At 44.7% G+C, this 24,738-nt stretch overlaps 1 protein-coding gene across 1 annotated transcript in view; it reads right to left on the reverse strand.

Moving 5' to 3' along the window:
- sfxn2 (sideroflexin 2) overlaps positions 1-24,738 on the reverse strand; it is a 52,457-nt gene that overhangs the window by 22,839 nt on the left and 4,880 nt on the right. Inside the window, exons 2-6 of the mRNA XM_068002073.1 lie at positions 17,400-17,586; positions 12,311-12,481; positions 6,305-6,403; positions 4,320-4,395; positions 1,686-1,771 (exon numbers count right to left, since the gene is read on the reverse strand). Of these exons, the coding sequence (XP_067858174.1) occupies positions 1,686-1,771; positions 4,320-4,395; positions 6,305-6,403; positions 12,311-12,481; positions 17,400-17,569 (602 nt within the window). The 5' untranslated portion in view covers positions 17,570-17,586. The remainder of the gene's footprint in view (positions 1-1,685; positions 1,772-4,319; positions 4,396-6,304; positions 6,404-12,310; positions 12,482-17,399; positions 17,587-24,738) is intronic.

The following is a 24,738-nucleotide window of genomic DNA, read 5'->3' on the forward strand; positions in this document are numbered from 1 at the left end:
ATACTGCACAGCTCCTGTGATAAGTGTTTTCATATCAGTGTTACTCTGACCCCTACTGGTTGGCAAAATAGCAAATAATCTTCCAACTGCTGTATGGCCGCAGGATGATTGATGTATAGTGCGATTAAAACAGTGACTCCCTGTCCCAATCTCTCGTCCTTTCTCCTCTTCTCACCTGAAGCTGCTGCCGTGTCATGGAGCGTTCCAACGGGTGATACATCTTGTCTACGTGGCCATCCTTTATGTAGAAGCTGGGGCGTTGAGTGTCAGCAGACTGTTTGACTGTGGACAGCTGAGCCCGTTTCTGTTCTCACCAAACATCTGCGCACAGTGCACTCTCCTTCGATAAGGAATGGTGGAGTCAGGCACTGGGTAGCAATCAGGAACTCTGGCTGACTTTTCTAATCACTCGGGTGGATGAGACATTAGCGGCTGTGCCTTCAGCCACCTACGCCACACACTCCGGAATTCCCTCTCTAAACCCCTCTGCCTTCCCCCTTTAAGGCCCTCCTTAAAACCTACCTCTTTGACCAAGCTTTCGGTTACCCCTACTAATGTCTCCCTCTTTTGCTCAGCGCCCATGTTCATCACGCCGCTGTGAAGAGGCATGGGTGTTTTTCTATGATAAAGGCAAGTTATTATGATCTCAATTTCATTCCAGCCCCATCCCAATGTATTTTGACCCAATTATTAAAGTGATTATTTGCCCCCTTCCCCTCACAAACGTTCTTCCCTCTTCTGCTCTGCTGAGGGTGTTGACTTCTTGCCAGTTGCTCTCCGATACCATCGCCCAAGTGGGTAAGTATTGATGAGCTATTCAACCACATGAGGCATCGCACAAGAGCCCGCTCCTGTCCTCATCCATCACAGCAAAGACATCCTGTCTTCAGTAAACATCCAAACACATACATGTCAAGCAGTGATTAGGAGCGGGACCTTGATTTTCTCTTTCCTAACCTGGGGCTGCTAAGGTAATGTTCCTACCATTGCCCCAGTTGAGATCAGCCGACTCAGAACAGACCAGGGATTGAACCTGGGCCCTTCCTGCTTTGTACAGCTCAACTTGTTGAGCTATTGGGGGAAGCACATTCCTCGGAAACAGATATCTGGAACTGATGGGTGATCCTACTCTCGCCTCCGCCCTCTAATCTCTCCGTTACAACCTTCCTCGTCTTTCTTTGTTCGATCGATTCTACTATGGTCAAAGCTCATCTGAATTTTCCTCTCTTGTTCCTCTTAAGCTCCAAATTCACTGTCCTACGCGTTCTTCATCTTCCCTAAACACATACCACGTTGACGTTAGGACTGAAATTGCAGCAGCTGCTACTCCATTCTTTCCCAGAGCCTTCGAACTATAGAACTCCTAACTGCCCTCAGTCTTTCCTCCCTCCTACAACCTACAATCTTTCAAAATTTAAAGGTTGGCATTCACCAAAGCATGAACTCTTGATTTATCACATCTTCTCTGCTCTTTTCAACCTTAACACACCATTTTTTTTGTTCTTTGCCTAGGTTTTTCTTAAATAATATAAAGAAACTTACGAAGGATATACGTTGCAACTGCACAATTACAGATGTGGCACTCTTATCCAGTGAGGCTGTTCCAACTGCTTTTCACAAATTCGTTATAAAAGGGCACCATTTACTGATGGCAAAAAATCAAACTGGATAGAAATTGGACTTACTGCTGTCTCATCATTGGAATGTTTACACAGTTAGCGGCTGCCACGGCAACGAAAGGGACCCAGCGGGCCAATAAAGGTGGAGCTTTCTGGGGAAGAAAAATCAAAATGAAACATGAGCGTGAACCTCCTTAGCTAACTGTCTACCACGGCATTCAACACATTTCAATTTACATCACTGCTTGCCCCCAAAAGGGCTGATGAACCCAGTCAACATTGACCATCCTTCTGCCAAACTTCCAAGAATGCCACTTAGCCACTCGGAGACACTCTATACAACAGGGAAGTGCAACTCTTCAATTTAAACAGGCCCCTATTTTTCTACTGCAGGAGACCAGCACTGACCCCTGGGGCATACCACACAGTACCATCTCCCCACCCCAATATCACTCGCATAGCTAGTACCTGACACTTTGCCTTTTTCAGCCAATTTCTTCAAGTTTCACCTGGGATACCCACTGCCTTGAGCTTGTGTGTAAGCCTTTCACATGGAAAACAATGGCTTGCTGGAAGCCTAATTATAGAGATTTGGATTGTCCACTTGAGATCTCACTTCCTCAAACTAGCAGAGGAAATTGGCGAGATAGATCTGTCCCTTTCGAAACTGTGTTGGTTGTTATTTACTAGGTCATTTTCTATAGATACTCCTCAACTTTGTTCCTAATGATCAGTTCCATTATCTTGCCATTTACTGATGCAAGGCTAATGGGTCTGTGGTTACCTGGCTTTGTTTTATCATCTTTCTTGATATTAATGTCATTAATTTCAGTTGTGGAATCTCCTACAATTGTTAGTGCACTGCCAATATCTCCTCTAGTGAATAATTCCAGGAAATAATCATTTAATGTTAATTATTTATAGTTTATCCTCAATTTCAATCCAGTTAACATCCTTAAGCGATCGCCATCCTTCCTTCATAACCCTCTTGCTGTTATATTTTTATTATAACAGCTTCTTCAACTATGCCCCTCTAACAGCCATTTTTACATGTTTTGGAAGTTCCTCTAGTCTTTCCAGAGGTTTCCCTCACCTTTCTCCTTACAGGCTTTGTAGAGTTTGTTTTTCTTACTTATTTCTCTTTGTATTGTCTTACTAATCCATTTAAGGTCATGTTTCTTTCATCTTTAATCTGCACTGACTAGTCCTTGCTATGTACTTATCCTGCGTGCTGAGTAGAATGTCCTTGAATATATTCCCATTTGTCCTCGACTGAAGTTTCCTTGAGTATTATCTCACCCACCACCCCCACACCACCCACCCCCCCAGTCAATTTGGTTAAGTTCTTCCCTCATTGCCTTGAAGTTGGCTTTTTTTTTAAAAAAGAGTTGTATATAAAACCCAGTTCTATTTGTTATATTTCTTAGTTGCTGGTTTTTGCCTTGTTTGAAATTTATGCATTTGGAGGTTTGGAAAGGGCAGCTCTTTGTGGGCTTTCTTCATCGGTAGATAAATCCTCAACCAGAACAATTAGATCTTTTATTGCCTACTGTTTGAGATCAATTATAATTAATGGGAGCACTGGTTTAAACTTTCTTTGTGGCCTGCAAGGCTCAATAATGTGCATCCATGTCGCCCAGGAGGAGAAAAAGAAAATAGGCTCTCCTGTACTATTCCTGGACATCTGGTACTGACAAAACTGTATTAAATTCATTTTAAGTTAACTGAGCTTCAGTTAAGCTTGAAACTTGAATACAATATCGTCAAGAATGGATCAGAGATCTTATTCCTGCATAGTAGGTTTCTGCTTTCCTGCACGGTCAGGTTCAAATCCCTCCACAGCCTCGCCCCTCCCTATCTCTGCAACCTCCTACAGCCTTCCAACCCTCCGAGATCTCTGCGCTCCTCCCATTCTGGCCTCTTGCGCATCCCCGATTTTCATCGCTCCACCATTGGCAGCCGTGCCTTCAGCTGCCTAGGCCCGATGCTCTGGAATTCCCTCCCTAAACCTCTCACTCACTCATTCAAACCCACCTCTTTGACCAAGCTTTTGGTCACCTGTCCTAATATCTCCTTATGTGGCTCGATGTCAAATTTTGACTGTTAATTGCTCCTGTAAAGCGCCTTGGGACTTTTTTACTACATTAAAGGCGCTATATAAATGCAAGTTGTTGTTGTTGTTGATATAGAACAGAAGGGAAAGAAAGACTTACATTTCTACGAATCTCTATCATTCTCTTAGAAACGTCCCAAAATGTTTCCCATACAATGAATGTATTTGCCGTGGCGACACAGTTGCTATGTATGCAAGTGGACAGCCATTTTGCGCACAAGGGCTCCAAAAAGCAATGAGAAAAATTGGTGAGTGTTGACTGAATGCGGGACATTAGCCATTCTCTGCTCCTCTTCAAATAGTGCCACGTCCATCCGAGCCACTTGAAGAGAAGATGCTGGGAGTTGTATTAGAGCAAACCAAGATGGTTCGTCCTTCAGTTCCCTTCTCTCCCGTCTATGCCCCATCCATCAGAGCAAGAAGACTCAATGTGAGGGATTCCAGGAGGAATTAGAATCCACGTCAACAATTCACAACCTGCAATATTTCATATTTCTACACTGAGGGGGAAAGACAAGAAAAGCAAAGCTACGACCGCTTGAAACTTCTTAAAGCAAATCTCTACAGAGAGGAGTTCTCCACCGTACCTTTGTGTATAGATTCAATCCAACTGCGGTTGCTAGGGCAGTGCTAGTTGCAGTCAAATACGCAACTCCTATTTGTCTAAACAATGAAAAGGAGGGAAAGTTTATTAAAGAGTGAATCTCAGCAGTTTTGGTTACAATTTCCCAGGTGTTTCTGTTGATTTTTTTTTTCTGGAATACTTTTGTTTCATTACCAGCCTCTTGTTAACAGTTTAAGACAACGTGGAATCTATAAGGCCAGTTTTCCTCTCCCTCCGCGGCCTACCTGGGTGTTAGTCGGGCCAACTATACCCCACGGGCACGCTGCCAGACACAACCTGAACCCAACTGCATTTCCAGGATCATATGATCATAATAGGCCAGACTTGCCCCAGCGCAGGCCCACAACTGGCAGGGCCTTGCGCCTGGAAGCAAGGAAAGAGAGTCAACTGCTGCTGCAGCTGAGAGGCCAACAGCAATGATAATGGGTGCCAGTTATGAGGCCTTCTGGGTGCTGTCGAAAAAATAGCAGCCAGAAGGCCCACAGGCCCAATCCTCCACTTGCTATACCTGCAAAAAATGGTACTCACCTTCCACTTGGATCCAACAGCTGGACACTTCTCAGACACTCCGATGTGAACAGGCTGGGCACAAGGCCTAAGGTCTATTTCTGGGCAGTTCTCGAAAACAGAGCCCACCTGAGGTTGCGGGAACAACATGAGGTGGTGGTGGGGAGGTGGAGGGGGGTGCCATTATGCCACTTGGCAGGGGGGGGGGGGGTCCCCAAAAATCCTAGAACAATGCAAAGGTATCATAGGTCTCCGCCCCTCAAACCTTTGCTTTGCACTCGAGAAGCAAGCGTTCCTTGGGTGCAAAGCAGAGGGAAAAAAACACAGGTAAAAGTTAAAAGGAAAAAGACATTCTTGTTGCATATAACCAGATTAAGAAAATAAAATCTCAATGATTGCATTCTGGTCATGAAATCTGAATTTTTGACTTTATGATGATTTTTGCTTCCCTGGTGGTTCAGTTGGTAAAGGCAGTGTGTCGCTGAGCGATGCAGAGCAGAAGGTCCAGGTCTGATCAGCAGTCTGTGCTGGGTTAGCTGATACCATCTTGGGTGGTAGAGGTACTACAATTACCCACGGCATCCCCCTGCTAAAAAGGAGGAAACACACACAGCCAGGGTGCTCACCCCTGATCGCTATCCAGTGACCCTGAATGGAAAGTGCGCTTCATAGAATCAAACAGCACAGAAGGAGCCATTCGGCCCATCGTGCCTGTGCCCGCTCTTTGAAAGAGCTGTCCAATTAGGCCCATTCCCTGCTTTTTGCCCATAGCCCTGCAAATTTTTCCTTTTCAAGTATTTATCCAATGCCCTTTTGAAAGTTGCTATTGAATCTGCTTCCACCACCCTTTCAGGCAATGCATTCCAGCTCATAAAAACTCACTGCTTAAAAAAAATTCTCCTCATCCTCCCCACTCTGGTTCTTATGCCAATTAACCTTAAATCTGTGTCCTCTGGTCACCAACCCCCCCTGCCAGTGGAAACAGTTTCTCCTTATTTACTCTATCGAAACCATTCAGGATTTTGAAGATCTCTATTTTGAACTTGTGTACATGTTGGAGGGAGGAGAGGATTAGATCTGCCTGTGATGCCTCCCGCTATCAAGTAACAAATTGACATTTGCTGTCTGGACTCTCAAACGAAGAATAGGCGCCCAGGTGAGGAGCCTGGTGTCTGTGGGTCTGCATGACAGCCGCAGTCAAGGTCACCAAGAGGCAAGAAAAGGAATGAAAACATTGGCAAACTTTTTTTTGATTTGATAAAGAACACAACAGCTGCCGCACAGAACTGCCAGCTGCAATAATGGCTGTACAAAATGTACTGGTTTTCATGAATAAAATCAGCCGGTTTTCTGTCTCTATTGGAAGCTTGCTGTCTGTGGGTGAACAAAGGAGAGGGAGTGAGACAGAGACAGTGACTAATTAGGGCCTAAAACACTTACTTTGTGCTAATGGGCGACGCTGCATTCCTGTTGGTGTAGTTGACCAGGGCGTTGAACGACTGGTTCACCCACTGCCAAAATACCACGGCTGGAACTGTTCTGAAAGGAATGGGGAGAAAATACCAGTCACAGTGGTCACAACAGCAACAGAGAAAGGTCATGCAAACACATATGAGCAGCCTGAAACATCAGTAACTGCAATAGCAACATAGCAAATCGCCAATCTCAAAACATGCTACCACGGGATTGGTGCCCTGCACAAGGACAGATGCTCCTCTGGTCGGCTTGGCTCACTGTTGGCAACACTCTTGCTTCTGGGTCAGAAGTTTGTGGGTTCAAGCTCCACACCAGGACATCAGCAATATCTCAAAATGCTTCATGCGCAATGAATGACTGTGAAATGGAGTGACTGTTATTATGCAAACACGTTAGTCGTTTTTGCACATAAAGTTCCCACAAATAGCAATGAGATGAACGGCCATTTAACCTGTTTTTGGTGGCATTTAGCACCATTCACGTTCTCAGTATCTCCCAAAGCACTTCACAGCCAATGAAGTACCTTTGAGGTGTAGTCACTGTTCATATTGGAGGGAAACGCAGCAGCCAATTTACACACAGCAAGATCCCACAAACAGCAATGAGATAAATGACCAGGTAATCTGTTTTGGTGGTATTGGTTGAGAGATAAATATTGGCCAGAACACTGGGAGAACTCCCTGCTCTTCTTGAATGGGACCATCGATCTTATACATCCACCCGAGAGGGCAGGTAGGGCCTCAGCTTAACGTCTCATCCGAAAGAAAACAAAATAAACGGGAACAGTCTACAGGCAATGACACGGGAGAGGGATCTAGCAGCTTTATCCATAAGCTTCACCACAATGTACAACAGTGATGAAAAAGGCATATAGGATGTATAGCTTGAAGGATAGAGCACACAAGTCCGAGGCAGTGATAACTAGTTTCCACAAAGGACTGCTCCTCCCCCACCTTGACTGTTGTGTGCTGTTCTGTGCACCAGACCACGAGAGCACATCCTGGCCGTGGAGGGGAGTGCAAAGGGCGAATAAGTTGATAAATGTGATCGGGCGTCTGTGCAATGAGGAAAGACGATGTATACTAGGGAAGCTTACATTGGGAAAAAAAAAAGAGTATCTTACGGAGGTATTTAAGATTCTGAAGGAAATAGATAAATTGGACCCTGAAGCAACCTTAACCATAGGAGAAGGGAACGTAGATTTAAGCTTAGACAAGAAAAAAAGTGAATGCAATTAAGAGACAACAGCTTCACACAGAGGGCAGTGTATATGTGGAACAACCGACCATGGAGGCAGTACAAGTGAACGATGGTATCAATATCAAGAGGGAGAAGGATACATTTTTGCACACAAGACTACTGAAGGGTATGAGAGCTATGGTGGGTTAGAAAGTCTCTGACCTTTGCAATGGACCTGATGATGGAAATTACCTTTTCCATTGCTGAATGTTCCCAAGAATATTGGGATATATCGCAGTTGGGGGGGGGTGCGGTGGCAGGGGGGTTAGTTACATACATCCGGTGATGTGCCATGGATAATTGTGGTCACCCGAAGCTTGCCTTATAGAGTCAGGGAGAAAATTGCCTGAAATTGGACATTTTTTTTTGGCCAGGAATTAGCATTACTAGTGGAGAGGATGGTGCATGAGGGTGAGCAGTGATAGCACTGTGGTGTAAACAACTGCAGAAGAGGATAGAAAATAAGAAATAAAAATGCCTAAATATCTATCAGCTTTATGCAATGGGGGGAAAAATGGGTAAAAGCAATTATTGTAGCTCCCCTGATGCCTTAGTGTGTAAGTAGATCAACTGATAAAGTGCTGAGCCTTACAGACTAGAAGGTCGTAGATTCTTACTTGGCACATTGGTACCAATAAGCTGTAGGGGGGAGAAAAAAAAAAGTCACACTTAAGCCAATATTCTTTAGTGTTGTGTCAAACTGCTTCTTCTGTAATGCACTTACTTCATCTTCAATGATCCTGAAACCTTTATCTACACGTTTGTTACTTCCAGATTCAACTTTTCCAATGCCCTTTTCCCAAGCTCCATAAACTCCAGCTCATCCAAAACTCCACCATAGCATCCTGTCCCACACCACCCATCACCACTATTCTCACCGGCCTCCGCTAGCTCTCCCATCCCCACAAAATTCAAAATCCTCATCCTCGTTTACAAACCCTTCCCCGGCCTCACCCCATCCCCAGGTCCCAACCCACGCCCTTCTGTCCTCCGACACAGAATGGACATCCCGCTCTCCCCTTTCCTCCGCACCAGCATCAGTGGTAGAACTTGCCGCCGCCGCCTGGCCCCTACTCTCTGGAACTCCCTGCCCTTCGGCCGACAGGGCTGAGGAGGAGGCAGGTGGGCTGGTAGAAGCCACATTAAGTCACTCCTACAAGTTATGAGGCCTGTCAGCATTTATAACAGTGTCGAGTTTTGAGGAATTCCACTGTACACAATTAAGCATCAAGAGCACCAACAAGGTCAGTTTAATTTATTCCGGCGTTCTTAAATTTACGACGTTTATAGCAGCAAGCGAAAAAGCTGAAATGACCCGAGTTGTTTTAAAGAATTAGTTCCTCTATAAATGAGCTCCAAGTCTCTGACTTTACAAGGACAAATACAAGAATCTTTGAATCAGAAAACTCCTGGCACAGAGCTGTGTTGATTTACAGCACGAGAAAGTCAGAATCAAAGTCAAAGTCAGAGACGAGGTTAGAAAGAACGAATTGCAAACAATGTCGCTTAGGAACTTCTTCCTTTCATTTTGCTTTAATGTCCAACTTGTGAAGAAGGTCACTTTTAGACTCATTAGTATCTTCACTGCTTTTCTTTTCCAAAGTTTATTTGTTTTCAATTCAATCTTTTTTTTTAGGCGAAAATGAATGATTTACTCATCAAAGAAACTTTGGACAAAGGAAGAGGCCATTCAGCCCACCATACCTGTGCTGATGCTAACTCCCCACTGTGGCAGTGCTAACTCCCCACTTTGGAGTCCATCTATTCCAAGGGTGTTGAAACTGTTTCCCTAAGGCCACACGATTCCTCAGCACTGGCAATCCAGCCCTCGAAGCCTGGGCAACTCAGTCCTATTTGCTCTTAATGGGGAGGGGGGTGAAATTCAAACTTCGAGAAGATCAAAGGAGTTGATGGGGAAGATAAAGAGAAACTATTTCCTCTGGTGGGAGAGTCCAGGACAAGGGGGGGCATAACTTTATAATTAGAGCGAGGCCGTTCAGGGGTGATGTCAGAAAGCACTTCTTCACACAAAGGAAATCTGGAACTCTCTCCCCCAAAAAGCTGTTGAGGCTGGGAGTCCATTGAAAATTTCAAAACTGAGACTGATAGATTTTTTTGTTAGGTAAAGGTATTAAAGGTAGCGGAATCAAGGCGGGTAAATGGAGTTGAGGAACAGATCAGCTATAATCTAATTGAATGGCGGAACAGGCTAGAGGGACTGATTGGCCTATTGCTGTCCCTAAATCAAGCGATTGGGGGGATCAGCTGCCTGTTACACACCACGCCCGATTTCCTTTCCGTGAGGAAAATCAGACGGGGTGTATAACAGGCGGCTGATCCACTGTCCCCCGTTTCGTGTCCACCGCTGAAGTTGGGTTTCACCCCCATTATTTCTTAGTTTGTTCTGTGACAAAAGAACCAGAGGGGAGACGAGGAGAAATTCTTTTTACGCAGCGAGTTGTGATGATCTGGAACGCACTGAAAGGGCGGTGGAAGCAGATTCAATAATAACTTTCAAAAGGGAATTGGATAAATACTTGAAAAAGAAATAAAAATTGCAGGGCTATGGGGAGAGAGCAGGGGTGAGTGGGACTAATTGGATAGCGCTTTCAAAAAGCCGGCACAGGCACGATGGGTCGAATGGCCTCCTACTGTGTGGCCTGGAGATTTGGAAAGAGCTGATTAGCACTGTTGCCTCACTGGTGCATAAACCCTAAATCCACTAGTATCACCAACTTGAGTTATGTGTAAATTAATGGGAACTTTATATTTGGCCTCTGAGGCTCCATGTTGCAAACCTAAATGGTCCAAAAAGATAAAAGCTTGAATACCTCTGCTCCATTCTCCATTCCCTGCTCTTTTCCCTTGTCTTTTAATATTTTATAATCCCCTTTAAATGGTGAGATTGATTTGGCTCCAATAGCTACTTGTCGTAAAGCATTCAGTATCCTAATAACCCTTTGCATGAAAGGGTTATTAGGATACTGAATGCTTTATTAGGAGACCATGCAGACGCTGCGACAACGGATGAACGGACACCACGCAACAATCGCCAAACAGGAGGGTTCCCTCCCAGTCGGGGAACACTTCAGCAGTCATGGACATTCATCCACCGACCTTCGGGTAAGCGTACTCCAAGGCGGCCTTCGAGACACACGACAACGCAAAATCGTCGAGCAGAAATTGATAGCCAAGTTCCGCACCCATGAGGACGGCCTCAACCGGGATCTTGGGTTCATGTCACGCTACACGTTACCCCACCAGCGAACAAATGTTATCTGTTTTTAATATAATGGGTCATTTGCTGGCTTTCTCTGCCTTCCGGATGTTTCTGCCTCTCTCTGTTTTTTTTCCTGTTTGTTTTTTTGTTGAATGTGTATTCGGGGGTTCTGCAGGTGACACCTCTCTGTCTGAACACAGTGATTGCCTTGGCAACGGGCAGTTGCAGGGGCATTCTGTAAACACCATGTATTGTTCTATATGTATAAATGCGTAGGCTTCGAGGAGCTCCTGAACATTTACCTGAGGAAGGAGGAAGTCTCCGAAAGCTTGTGAATTTAAAATAAAATTGCTGGACTATAACTTGGTGTTGTAAAATTGTTTACAATTGTCAACCCCAGTCCATCACCGGCATCTCCACATCATCACATTTTTAGTTCTAATACTGAGGTTATGCCCCCTTATTATTGATTCACTGACCAGTGGAGATAATCTTTCATTTCGTCCCCTCTCATACTCTCTTAGAACAGTTCTATTTGATCCCACGTCAGCTCCATTGAATACAGTCTTGGACTTCAGCTAACGTTCAAAGATATTACCAGGATAGATCACTGTACTGTTTACCCATCAGTTATCCATTGCACTGACAATCCACAAGCATTTCCAAGGGCATAAAGGAGAGTGTTTAATTGATTGAAAAGGTTCATTAAGGTTGGAGGGGGAATACAGATATCATACAGGTTCACAGCACAACACTAATGCAGCAGTTTCAACAGATAAGTATGCTGTTAGCTTCTCTTAAGTGGTTTTACCTTTGTGCATCAACATCAGCTTTTAGGGTCCTGTTTTGGGATCTTAATAGGTCTTAATGGTCAGCATAAGAGGCAGGGAAGCAAGTTGGGGATCTGCTTCATGCCAGATGTCTTGGTAGTCAGCTTAAAGGAGTATTTCACCTTGTACTCCCCAGTAAGTCTGTGGTTTCACAGACCACAGCTTCTTGCTGAAAACCTAAACAGCTTATAGTGCAGACATAACGCACTGGGACTTACCCCCCCTCCTCTTTTTCTCACTAATTCTCTCCATTCCTCTCCTGAAGGTTTAGCCTCATTGCTGCCCACCGTACATTTTCTCACTCTGTCCATTACCTCGCCCAAGTAATCATTATTCATTCACAGGCTTGAGTGAATGTTGGGATTCAACTATGTGAGCCATCGTAACCAAGACATCTGACCTTCTTAAGCACAAATACACACACACTTCCAGCAGGGGGTTGCTGGATGGTGAGCAGCAGAGGGAAACCTGGCTGATTTCCCTTCCTAAAGCCTTGGGTGGGGGGGTTGCTGAGGCCAATTCTAGCACTCCCAGCTGCCCTTGACTTAGATAAGCCAATTCACCATAGATTGGTGGTCAGATATGGGATTTTCCTACTCATGTACAGCTTAGCTACAGCTGGATAAAGTCACTGACCCATCGGAACACGACATAGCTGTGGATCAAATCCTACGGCAGTACCTGTAAAACTGCAGCATGAAACCAGTGATGGCCATCCCACCGGGGACCTGAAACGACATTCGCCCAATTATGTTCATCCTCTCACCGCTGTCGGGGTGGAATGCAGAGTCGTACAGTTTCTTCGCATAGTGCAACTGCTCCTCCGTTGTGCCTGGGGGGAGAGAGCCAACTCTGGAAAATAAAACAATGCACATCATTAAATTCTTTCTCTCTTTCTTTCAGATTTGTCAGTCAATGTGTGGTGGCCACAAGAGCGGTGGTTGTCCCCATAAATACCCAGAATTGTAACTTCCCAATCTCGGCCACAATGTCTGGTCCCGAGGCAGACACAAGTAACATAGGAACAAGAGTAAGCCATTCAGCCCCTCGAGCCTGTTCCGCCATTCAATTAGATCATCACAACAACAACTTGCATTCGTACAATGCCTTTAACGTAGTAAAAAGTCCTAAGGGGCTTCACAGGAGCTGTAATCAGACAACAATTGACACCGAGCCAAAGGAGGAGACATTAGGACACGTGATCAAAAGCTTGATCACAAGGAGGTAGGTTTTAAGAAGTGTCGTAAAGGTGGAGAAGTTTGTGATGGGAATTCCAGAGCTTAGGGCCTAGTCGGCTGAAGGCACGGCCGCCAATGGCGAAGCAAAGTGGGAGGTGCACAAGAGGCCAGAGTTGGGAGAACGCCGAGTTCTCGAAGGGCTGTAGGGCTCATCCACGGTTTCAACTCAGGGCACAACCACGTTGCCACTTTTAATTCCTTATTCTTTGATCACACACACACACACACACACACACACACACGAGAAACCAGTCCGGCAATCTGCTCCCAAGTCTCCGCTAATGTTGCTCTTCAGGCAGCTGCTAGGATTATGGAAGCTTTGATCGCTGACATTCCAGTCCTGCGGGCGATGTGGACAAGAGTCTACCATCATAGGATGGCGTTATGAGGAAAGGCAGAAGAAACATGAGCTATTCATCTTTGAAAGGAGACAAATAAGAGGGTTCCTCAGAGGAGTTATGTGAGGTAGCAAATTTTACAGGAAAGGTAAATCTGGAACAGTACTTCAAGTTAAACGGTGACAGTAGGAAAAAGAGTCAAACTGGTGTCTGGCAAACTGAGGACTGATGTCAGGAAATTCTTCATCTAAAGTGTGGTCAACACATGAAATGGACTTCTGGGTAGGGTCGTGGAGGCAAGAAAATGCTTTTGTAGCAAAATCATTTAACAAACAGTTGGATGCTGTGATGGGGAATGACAGGTTGCCACTGGATGAATGAGCAACAACGAGCCAATGGCTTTCCTCAGCTGTGATCTTGAGAATGAAGCAGCCTGGAATGCTTCTAACACCACTGAGAAACAGGGTGCCATGCAACGTACTAAAGAGATGAGCTTCGATGGGCAGAATCGCCATCCCTTATGCCTGATATCTCTAACGTATCCTGCATTTTAGTAGAACACACTGATTTAGGCTTTTTGTATTAGTTTGCAGATAAGTGACTGAGTTACCTGTAGGCATAAAAGACCCCATAAACAAGCGAAAATGCTGGTTTCTGAGTTATATCTGAGTGTCAACAAATCATTTGCCCTAGCTTTATCCTAAATGTGGAGATAAAATTTTGGAAACACACATGTTAGTGAGTTTTCCTGCGGTTCATAAGGCAGACAGACAGGCTGTCTACTAACACGACCGGTTCTCCATCACAAATCTAATACTCCTAAAGGTTATAAAGTCAACATCTCTTCAGGCCTTGTGTCACACAATATCTTCAACTATGTGCAACTGGAATGCAGTATCACGATGTTAAACTCAGGAACTTTGGGACCCTCAAAGCCACCAGGCAGTGAAGATTTGCACCCCACCTTTCTCACCCAGACAACTGCCAATAAAGGGAAGGAGAGTCATTAACAGGTCAATCTCATCTGATCGAAAGGTGCCAACTGAAGCATTAACCTGCCCTTTCTCCTTCTGATGCTGACCAACAGACTGTGCACGTCCAGCATTTTCTGGTTTTAATTTCAGGTTTCCAGTATATGTGTGCATGTTTCTTCTTTCATCTCTAGAATGTTTTAGTAGTGGCCATCATCTGTTTACGGTAACTTTTTTCCTCCCGTATGGACTTATTTTAGCGACTGCTTCTTATCTTGAGGGATTCAGACATGCCTTTGGCAGTGTTGTTGTCTGTTTTCCATTTTTTGCATCATTATCAAACACTTCAGTATGTGGTTTCTTAATAGTCTACAAATGTGTTTGGTCTTATTGGAATTTACTTTTTTTTAAAACCTTTTGGTTTATTTTCTGGTACAGCGTGGGAAACAAGCGAGAGTCATTATCCCGGAGGAAAGGGAAGGTTGGTGAGGTCACGATGATAATGCAAATAAAGAGCGATGCGATTTTGCAACATTTTGCCTCTAAGAAATTTGTGGAAAATAGCTAATGCTGTTCCAATTCCTGAAAAAGGTTGGAAATATGATCCTGGGAATCGTAGGCCTGTTTACTTGGCATCTGTAGCTTGAAAAATAGTTGAGTCAACAACAACAACAACTTGCATTTATAGAATCATAGAATGGTTACGACAGAGAAGGAGGCCATTCCGCCCATCTAGCCTGCGCCAGCTCTCTGCAAGAGCAATCCAGCTAGTTCCACTCCCCTGCTCTTTCATCGTAGCCCTGCAAATTTTTCTCCTTCAGGTACCAATCTAATTCCTTTTTGAAAGCCACAATTGACCCTGTTTCCGCCACCCTTTCAGGCAGTGCATTCCAGATCCTAACCACTCGCTGCGTAAAAAAGCTTTTCCTCATGTTGCCTTTGGTTCTTTTGCCAATCGCCTTAAACCTGTGTCCAATGGTTCTCGGCCCTTCCGCCGATGGGAACAGTTTTTCTTTATTTACTTTGTTTAGACCCTTCATGATTTTGAATGCCTCTATCAAATCTCCTTTCAACCTTCTCTGCTCCAAGGAGAACAATCCCAGCTTTTCCAGTCTATCCACTGAGGTCCCTCATCCCTGCAACCATTCTAGTAAATATTTTCTGCACCCTCTCTAAGGCCTTCACATCCTTCCTAAAGTGCGGTGTCCAGAATTGGACACAATACTCCAATTGTGGCTGAACCAGTGTTTTATAAAGGTTTAACGTAACATCCTCACTTTTGTACTCTATGCCTCTATTTATAAAGCCCAGAGTCTCGTTTACTTTCTTAACTGCTTTCTCAACCTGTTCTGCCACCTTCAACAACCTGTGTACATATACCCCCAGGTCTGTCTGTTCCTGCACCCCCTTTATAGTTGTTCCCTTCAGTTTATATTGCCTCTCCTCCTTCTTCCTACCAAATGTATCACCTCACACTTTTCAGCGTTAAATTTCATCTGCAACTTGTCTGCCCATTCCACCAGCCTGCCTATGTCCCCTTGAAGTCTATCACTATCCTCTTCACTGTTTGCTACACTTCCAAGTTTTGCGTCATCTGCAAATTTTGAAATTGTGCCCTGTACACCCAAGTCCAGCGTCTTTAACTTAGTAAAACGTCCCAAGGCGCTTCACAGGAGCGATTTTCAAACAAAATTTGACACCAAGCCACATACAGAGCTACTGGGGAGGGTGACCAAAAGCTTGGTCAAAGAGGTAGGTTTTAAAAAGTGTCTTAAAGGAGGAGAGAGAGTTGGAGAGGTTTAGGGAGGGAATTCCAGAGCTCAGGGCCTAGGCAGCTGAAGGCACGGCCGCCAATGGTGGAGCGATTAAAATCAGGGATGCGCACGAGGCAAGAATTGGAGGAGCGCAGAGATCTTGGAGGATTGTAGGGCAGGAGAAGGTTAGAGATAGGGAGGAGCGAGGCCATGGAGGGATTTGAAAACAATGATGAGAATTTTAAAATCGAGGCATTCCCGGACCAGGAGCCAATGTAGGTCAGCGAGCACAGGGGTGATGGGTGAACGGGACTTGGTGCGAGTTGGGATATAGGCAGCACATTTAATGGGAACGAAGGTGATAATTCTGAGCCTGTAGGTTTGCAAAGGACAGACCATGGGTAAGAAATTTCCTGAATTGATGGCTGGCAGTAAAATAATGTATGTTGGATATCTAGTCTTTCAGAAAGCAATTGATAAGGTAACGCACAGATTGGATTCTGAAGAAGGATTTGGATGACAGAGCGAGCTAGATGGGTTGAACGGCCTCATCTTAATCCCTTGTTTGCCTATGTAACAACAGTCACTGCACTTCATGATAATTCATTGAATATGAAGAGCTTTGGAATGTGATAAGGCCTTTTTAAATGCAAATCTTTCTTTTCCTTATTTCATCCATATTATCCTGAAAGGAATGTGATCCTCCCATTAAAATAACATCTTACCAGAACAGGGATCCAACACAGCAACACCCCAGACAAGGTAGGGTAGCTTCTGTGCTTCACCTACCCAACTACCCCTCCCCACCCACAGCCTACTGCCGACCAAATACCCTTATCTTGAAGTGTGTGACACTAATAATATGCGCAATTATATGTTATTCTTGAGCACAAAACCTAGGCTGAAATACTGAGGGAGTTCTGCACCGTCAGAGGTGCTGTCTTTTGAATGAGACATTAAACCGAGGCCCCGTCTGACCTCTCAAGTGGACGCAAAAAGATCCCATCACACTATTTCGGAGAAGAGCAGGGGAGTTCTCCCCCTGCATTCTGCCCAATATTTATCCCTCGACAACATAACTAAAACAGATTATCTGGTGGTCATCACATTGCTGTTTGCGGGACCTTGCTGTGGGCAGATTGGCTGCCGCGTTTCCTACATTACAACAGTGACTACACCTCAAAAGTACTTCATTGGCTGTAAAGCGCTTTGGGGCGTCTTGAGGTCATGAAAGGTGCTGACTAAATGCACGTTCTTCCTTTTTTTATTCAATGGTATCAATGATGTTCGTGTAAATGCCACATATAAATATAACATCTCACAATGCAGTTCAGAAAAAGCCAGCACCTCTGCATTCTTGCACCTCTGTTGGCCGATCGCCAGTGCTGGGAAGCTGTCTGGTGACAAACCCACACTGATACCCACGCCCCTCCGTTCTTATGCTGGAATAACCACGATAAGTTGCTTACCTGCAACGGTCAACCAGATCCTTTGCTTTATCGAGGTTTGCGTCCGATACTACCACTGTGCGTGGGTCTGTGATGTTGAAAAAGTGCTTTAGCCTGCCCATGAAAGTGCTCTGGTCCCAGCGTGGGGCATCGATGTTAAATTTAGTGAGGTCCACTGAGCTTCCTGCCATCTTGGCACTTTCAAAATCTGGAAGAGAAAATGTGGCCTTTTTTTTTTTTAACGCCCTTTACCTTAATAGCACTCAAGCCATCAGTTGAAGTGGCACAGTTCCCATCAGGTTGATAATAGAAAGAAGGTTGATCTATCCTGAAGGAATGTTCATTCAGAAGTTCCTGAATCACCAGGCTGATCAAAAATGTCTTTTTCCCCCACAACATTCACCGATCAAGAAATCAGTGAAGGGACAAGATGACTCACTTGGTAATTCCACTGCCCAGTGTGGAACTGAGTCATCCAGACCAGTGGGGTCCCAGGTTTGATACCCAGTCTGTCCTGGGTTACCTGTTACAATTGGCCTCTGTGCCCTTAGATTCGGGGGGCGAGGAAGCAAATCAGAATCGATTCCTGATGGCTATGCAATGAGCTTTGCTGAAAAATGTCCCTTCCCAGCCAAATAACCTACCAACACACAATACCTAATCCCACATTGGAGAACAGCCACTTAAGTGGAAGGTAAAGAAAGAAGTTGCATTTATATAACGCCTTTCACTTCCTCAGAACATCCCAAAGCGCTTTACAGCCAATGTACTGTTTGAAGTGTAGTCACTTGTAATGTAGGAAACACCGCAGCCAGTTTGCGCACAGCAAGGTCCCACAAACAGCAACGTGAAAATGACCAGATAACGTTTTTTTAGTGATGACGGTAGAGGGATAAATATTGGCCAGGACACTGGGGAGAACTCCCCAGCTCTTCTTCAAAATAGCTTCATGGGATCTTTTACGTCCACCCGAGAGGGCAGACGGGGCCTCGGTTTAACATCTCATCTGAAAGGCTGCACCTCCGAAAGTGCAGCGCTCCCGCAGTACTGCACTGGGAGCGTCAGCCTAGTTTATGTGCGCAAGTCTCTGGAATGGGACTTGAACCCACAAACCTTCTGACTCAGAGGCGAGAATGCTGCCCACTGAGCCAGGCATCACCTACAGAACCACACCCCAGTGAGTCAGTCAGTGCCTTCAGGTGAGGCGAGAACTAGAGAGGGGGAAAAAACAAACAAAAAGGCATTGCTGCTAATGATAGTAGTGAGCGAGCTACCTCCCTATGTATATTATATATTCAAAAAATTGTATTTGAAACAATTTGAGACATTGTTAAGAAGTGATAAAAAGCTGTATAAATGCAAGCCAATCTTTCACATTAAAGGTCACTTGCAGAGCTGAGCTGACCACTAGCGCGTTGTATAACCAGAATTTGGTGCATACTGGGCCCCAGCTTTCTTCATGACCAACAGTGCCACCCTGTGATGAGCTGGTAGGTGATGCAATTCTCCAAATCCACCTTTTAGCTTTGCCCAGTTGTCATTTCTGCCCCAACGCCATACCGTATTGCAGTAGGCAACCTAGAAAAACTGCAGAAAGCTGCTCAAATCAGCCAGTGAAGGCTGGCACGTGAACTCTGCAGCATTTGAATCTGTCCGACCTGAAGTTTTTTTTTTGGTGGAGGAAAGATGGGAGAGAGAGATATTGTCCACATGTGGAACGGCACACTTACTTCTCTAACACCAGGCACTCTCAGGTCAAGTGCAGGTTACATTCAGGGTAATGCTCCTTCTATACTTCCCAATAAACGTGTCAATAAACTACAGACACAAAGGAGCAGCGCTTACTGCACCGCTGGGACATTCCAGCTAAATCAATGCATATTGGTTTTGAAATATGGCCAGTTTTAGAAACATAGAATATAAGCAGGAGTAGGCCATTCGGCCCTTCGAGCCAGCTCCGCCATTCAACACGATCATGGCTGATCCTCTATCTCAATATCATATTCCCGCTCCCTCCCCATACCCCTGGATGCCTTTTGTGTCTAGAAATCTATCCATCTCCGTCTTAAATATATTCAGTGATTTGGCCCCCACAGACTTCTGTGGTAGAGAATTCCACAGGTTCACCACCCTCTGAGTGAAGAAATTTCTCCTCATCTCAGTCCTAAATGTCCTACCCCGTATTCTGAGACTGTGACCCCCTCATCCGTTGGAACGTTCTATAACAGTCCTGTAACTGCAATTACTTTGATTCATTTCAAATTGGCTAAAACTTATATCTTATGCCTAAAGTTACTGCCCACCTTCCCTAACAGATTGCAGGCAGGAAAGAAAGAAAGGCTTGCATTTGTGAAGCGCCTTTCATGACATCAGGATTTACAGCCAATGAAGTACTTTTGAAGTGTAGTCACTGTTGTAATGTAGGAAACGCAGCAGCCAATTTGCACACAGCAAGATCCCACAAACAGCAATGTGATAATGACCACATGATCTGTTTTAGTGATGTTGGTTGAGGAATAAACAATGGGGAGAATGAGAACTCTCCTGCTCTCCTTCAAAATAGTGCCATGGGACCTTTTACGCTCATCTGAGAGGGCAGACGGGGCCTCGGTTTAACATCTCATCCAAAAGACAGCACCTCAGACAGTGCAGCGCCACAGTACTAACATTCCTCCTGTTGCCAAGCAGACAAAAATAACCACAAAAAGGACTAAATATAAAGGCAGAACTTCTTTCCCCAGTCAATATAATGATTGATGGTCTGTTGGAGGAAGGAATGAAATGTGATGGGGCAGGGGTTAATCGCCTTTCCCTCACTTCCACACCACCTAATGACTAGACCTGCTGCTGGGTCTCAGCAGCAATGACGTATCTACAGACTGAACATGCCGGGAAGGAGAAAAAAAAATGGCATAAAATGGTAAGGGAGGGAAGGGTCAGCAGTCGTACAGTGGTGACTGCCTGTAGCAACTTTTCTGAGTGTTGGTTTTTATCAACTTGATTATTTGTGTTGCTGTACTAATGTACAAATCCATTGGTTGCAGGTCCATGGCTATGCTTGCCTACGTGGCGAGTTCCTGATCACTGGTGGAGCTGCATGGGGAGACGTAGATTGAAGGAAACTGGTTCCCCAGGGAAGTGAAGGGAAATCCGAGGGCACCAGTCCACGCCACTCCAATATTTCCCCAGCAGCCAGTTTAAGAGCAACACTGACAAAGGCCTGGGAGAAGGGTGCTGTTCTCCCAGGAGTCAACGGAGTCAGAAGGTTGTGGGTTCAAGCCCCACTCCAGAGACTTGAGCACAAAAATCTAGGCTGACACTCATTCGGACACCCAATGTCAGCATCTACCACTCCCGGTTACAGCTCGGTTTAGAAGCAGAGGAAAGCTCCCTGGGCTGAATCCTGACCGTACCCCAGGAAAGCAACTCTGCTCCCCCAGCCCTGGCTGCACCAATATGATGGTTCCCTTTCGCACACTAACAATCCGGTGGCCTCTCAACGAGGTACCAATTTAGTGTCAAATTACTGCAGATTTTAGCTGTGGGTTCACACCAACTAAAAACGTTAACTCTGTCCCAAACAAATTTACCTAGCACCTTACAACCAACAGTAAAAGGAGACTTTCATCCCATTAGTCTGGACTGAATTTGAGCCTCGGTCCCAGAGGTGAAAAAGCACTGCGCTAACCCAATACACCAATCAATCTGACCACTCTTCTATTGATTACTATACTACTACTATTGTGATTAAGGACTATCACACCAGACAGAACTAAGGCACAATCAAAATGCCTCACAAATGTGGCATTGCGTCCTTAATGGGCCCTCATTTGTTGAGGACATATTCTGCTTTATATTGGTAAGAAGGGGTTTTATTTATTAAATGGCATTGTTGTGCTGGTAAGCTTAATGACACATCACCGTGCCAGGGCTGTAAACAACAGGCAGATAATCATGTGATCTGTGCCTTTGCTAAATAATTTAAAACCTTCTTTAAAAATTAAGAACCAAGAAAACCACATTGTAGTAGTTTGTTCTACAGTACTGTAAATATCAGTGTAAACTATCTGACTGTGGAACTTTTAGAACAGATTGGCACAGATTTTCAATGTGAAAATCTAGTATTTTAGTGAGAAAAGAATCCAGTACAACAGTCACTACAGAATAAGCAAAAAAAAATAATGTAAAATGCTGTCTGTATCTCCGAGTCAGGTTAATTCCTGTGATTGATTATAAGTGGCCGTGTAACATTGTTATGAATTCAATCAAAATGTTCGAAGAGCAGCATATAGATTGGCTAAACACCATTGGGAGAGATTTCCTCCAGTCACTATGTGTTAGCACACTATAAACAAAGCAGGAAGATCTCTTATGATGCTTATTTTTGGCAAAATCATAAAATCATTTTAAAAGAACGGGTTTGTGAATTTTCTAGCAAGTGATCAGAGGAAATCTTCCCGCTGGGTTTACAGTTTCACTAACACATAGTGACCAGAGGTTATCTCCCCTTTCCTTCCTCCTTTACCTTCAAACTCAACTGAGGATAGTCAGCTTTCAACAAGGATAACCTCAGGTGCCCCAGTGAAGTGATATTTATAACATGGCCCAGGATCCACCTGAAGCCTGCTTCCCTTGCACCTCAACATGTGTTCACATGGTTGAGGGACATTGTCAGATCAGAGATTCACCAGTGCGCCCTTTCCTTCTCCTGCTGACCAGTGACGCAAAGCAAAGACATGCTATTAGGATGTGGAGATGCCGGTGATGGACTGGGGTGGACAAATGTAAGGAATCTTACAACGCCAGGTTATAGTCCAACTATTTTATTTGAAAATCACAAGCTTTCGGAGGCTTTCTCCTTCGTCAGGTGAGCGAGCTATTAGGAAGCAGAGCAAATTAAAAGACTATTAAAATTTCAGATTTAATACTATGATCAAATTTGTAGTCCCCGCCCTACCCCCACCCCAACTCTTCTCCAGAGTAGGGGGTCTTCTCTCTGATCAGAACTGCCCAGGGTGGCACTTTTGAAATCGGCTGGCTATACAAGGCACTTCAGGTGTGGTCAATCACTCCATGCAGCGTTGCTAAGAGTGCCCTTTGAGCAGGATTGTAGTCTTGACCAAATGTTTAGTAACACTGTTCTAATGTGGGGGTCATCTGTGCCACCTCTCATTTACACGCAAGGAAGTGCTGCACCCCTGACTTCCTTTGGCGGCTGTGTCTTCAGCTGCCTAGGCACTAAGCTCTGGAATTCCCTCCCTAAACCTCTCCGCTCTCTAACTCTCTCTCCTCCTTTAAAACGCTCCTTAAAACCTACCTCTTTGACCAAGCTTTTGGTCACCTGTCCTAATATTTCCTTGTGTGGCTCGGTGTCATATTGTGTCTGATAACTGCTCCTGTGAAGCGCTTTGGGGCGTTTTACTAGGTTAAAGGTGCTATATAAATGCAAGTTGCTGTTGTTGCATTGGTGCAACTAATTCCCTACTTTCTGATTATTCCCCCCACCCCCTCCCCTTCCCCTAGTGCAGCACCTCTTCTCTACCTTGTACTTTTAAGACAACTTGACGAAGGGCAGATTGGAATAGGAGTGCAAGTAGGTACGTTTGGCCCATCGCTCGATCACCACTCGAACGAGCGAGCATGAGCCTGCTGGTGCCCGCGAGGAACCATATCCCGGAATAAGTCACTGACATCGGGGCAGGAGGAAATGGGGGGGAAAACCGATGTTGACCATATGTTCTTGGTAAACAGACTTTCAATGGGTTGTTTGTACGATGTTGTACTGGGTCAAGAAAGTGTTAAATTCGCACAAATTTAATTCTGAAAAATACCATCAGTTCCATGAAATATTATATGGACACGTGAAGCAAAACAGATGGTTGGCATGGAGTTGCAAAGACAGTAATTCAGTCGAGCAGTTCCGATTGTCTCATAAATGGTTTATGAACATTACTAGAGATTGAAAAGTATCGTCAGAGATTGAGACACTGTCGGCCGTTTATTATCCTACGTAGTTTTTAAAAAACAAATATGGCCTTGCTTATCCTGCACTGCTATCTGCTGACGAAAACAAACATTCATTCAAATAAACATTTCTTTTTGGTTATACGTGTTTGTTCCAGTAATATAGGCGTCAGCCATAGCTCAGTGGGTAGCAACTCTCACCTCTGAGGCAGAATGTTGTGGATTCAAGTCCCACTCCAGAGACTTGAGCACATAATTCAGGCTGACACTCCAGCGCAGTACTGAGAGTCTTTTGGAGTTCTCCCTGGTGTCCCGGCCAATATTTATCCCTCAGCTAACATCACTAAAACAGATTATCACAATGCTACAAATTAGCTGCCATGTTTCCTACATCACAACAGTGACTACACTTCAAAAGTAATTGGCTATAAAGCACTTTGGGATATCTTGAGGTTGTGAAAGGTGCTAAATAAATGCAACTTCTTTCTTTAGAACAAGACAGTTGCTGACCCATTTGGGAGACCCCCCCCCCCCACCACAGTTGAACCCCACAGATGAAGAACAACAACAACAACTTGCATTTATTAAACGTCTTTAATGTGGTAAAACGTCTCAAGGCGATTCACAGGAGCGATTATCAAACAAAATTTGACACCGAGCAACATAAGGAGGTATTACGACAAGTGACCAACAGCTTGGTCAAAGAGGTAGGTTTTAAGGAACGTCTTAAAGGAGGAGGAGAGGCAATTCCAGAACTTAGGGCCTAGGCAGCTGAAGGCATGGCCACCAATGGTGGAGCCATTAAAATTGGGGATGTGCAAGAGGCAAGGATTGGAGGGGCGCAGAGATCTCGGAGGGTTGTAGGGCTGGAGGAGGTTTCAGAGATAGGGAAGGGTGAGGCCATGGAGGGATTTGAAAACAAAGATGAGAATTTTAAAATCGAGGCATTCCTGAACCCGGAGCCAATGTAGATCAGCGAGCACAGGGGTGATGGGTGAACGGGACTTGGTGTGAGTTAGGATACGGGCAGCAGAGTTTTGGATGAGCTCAAGTTTATGGAGGGTGGGAGATGGGAGGCCATCCAGGAGAGCATTGGAATAGTCTACAAGTACAAAAATTAACAAGCTTCAAACAAGAGATTAGAATTTATTTTTAGAAACGTGGAAGACTCCCTGCAAAAGCAATTAATGCTCGGCCAACTCACTTGATTGGGGAAAAAAAACACTGGCTGAATATCTGCTCAAAAGGTTTGAATGTCAGAAGGATAAATAGAGATGATTAAATATTCAGTGGAACGTTATGGCTTCTATACTACTGGGAGTGTAGGAAGTGTCATCTGCGAAATGCAAGTCAGGACTGAACAATGTTAGATTGATATCCTGGGTCTTTGGTTAAA

Source organism: Heptranchias perlo, chromosome 21 (genome assembly GCF_035084215.1).
Source record: "Heptranchias perlo isolate sHepPer1 chromosome 21, sHepPer1.hap1, whole genome shotgun sequence".
NCBI classification, from domain to species: Eukaryota; Metazoa; Chordata; class Chondrichthyes; order Hexanchiformes; family Hexanchidae; genus Heptranchias; species Heptranchias perlo.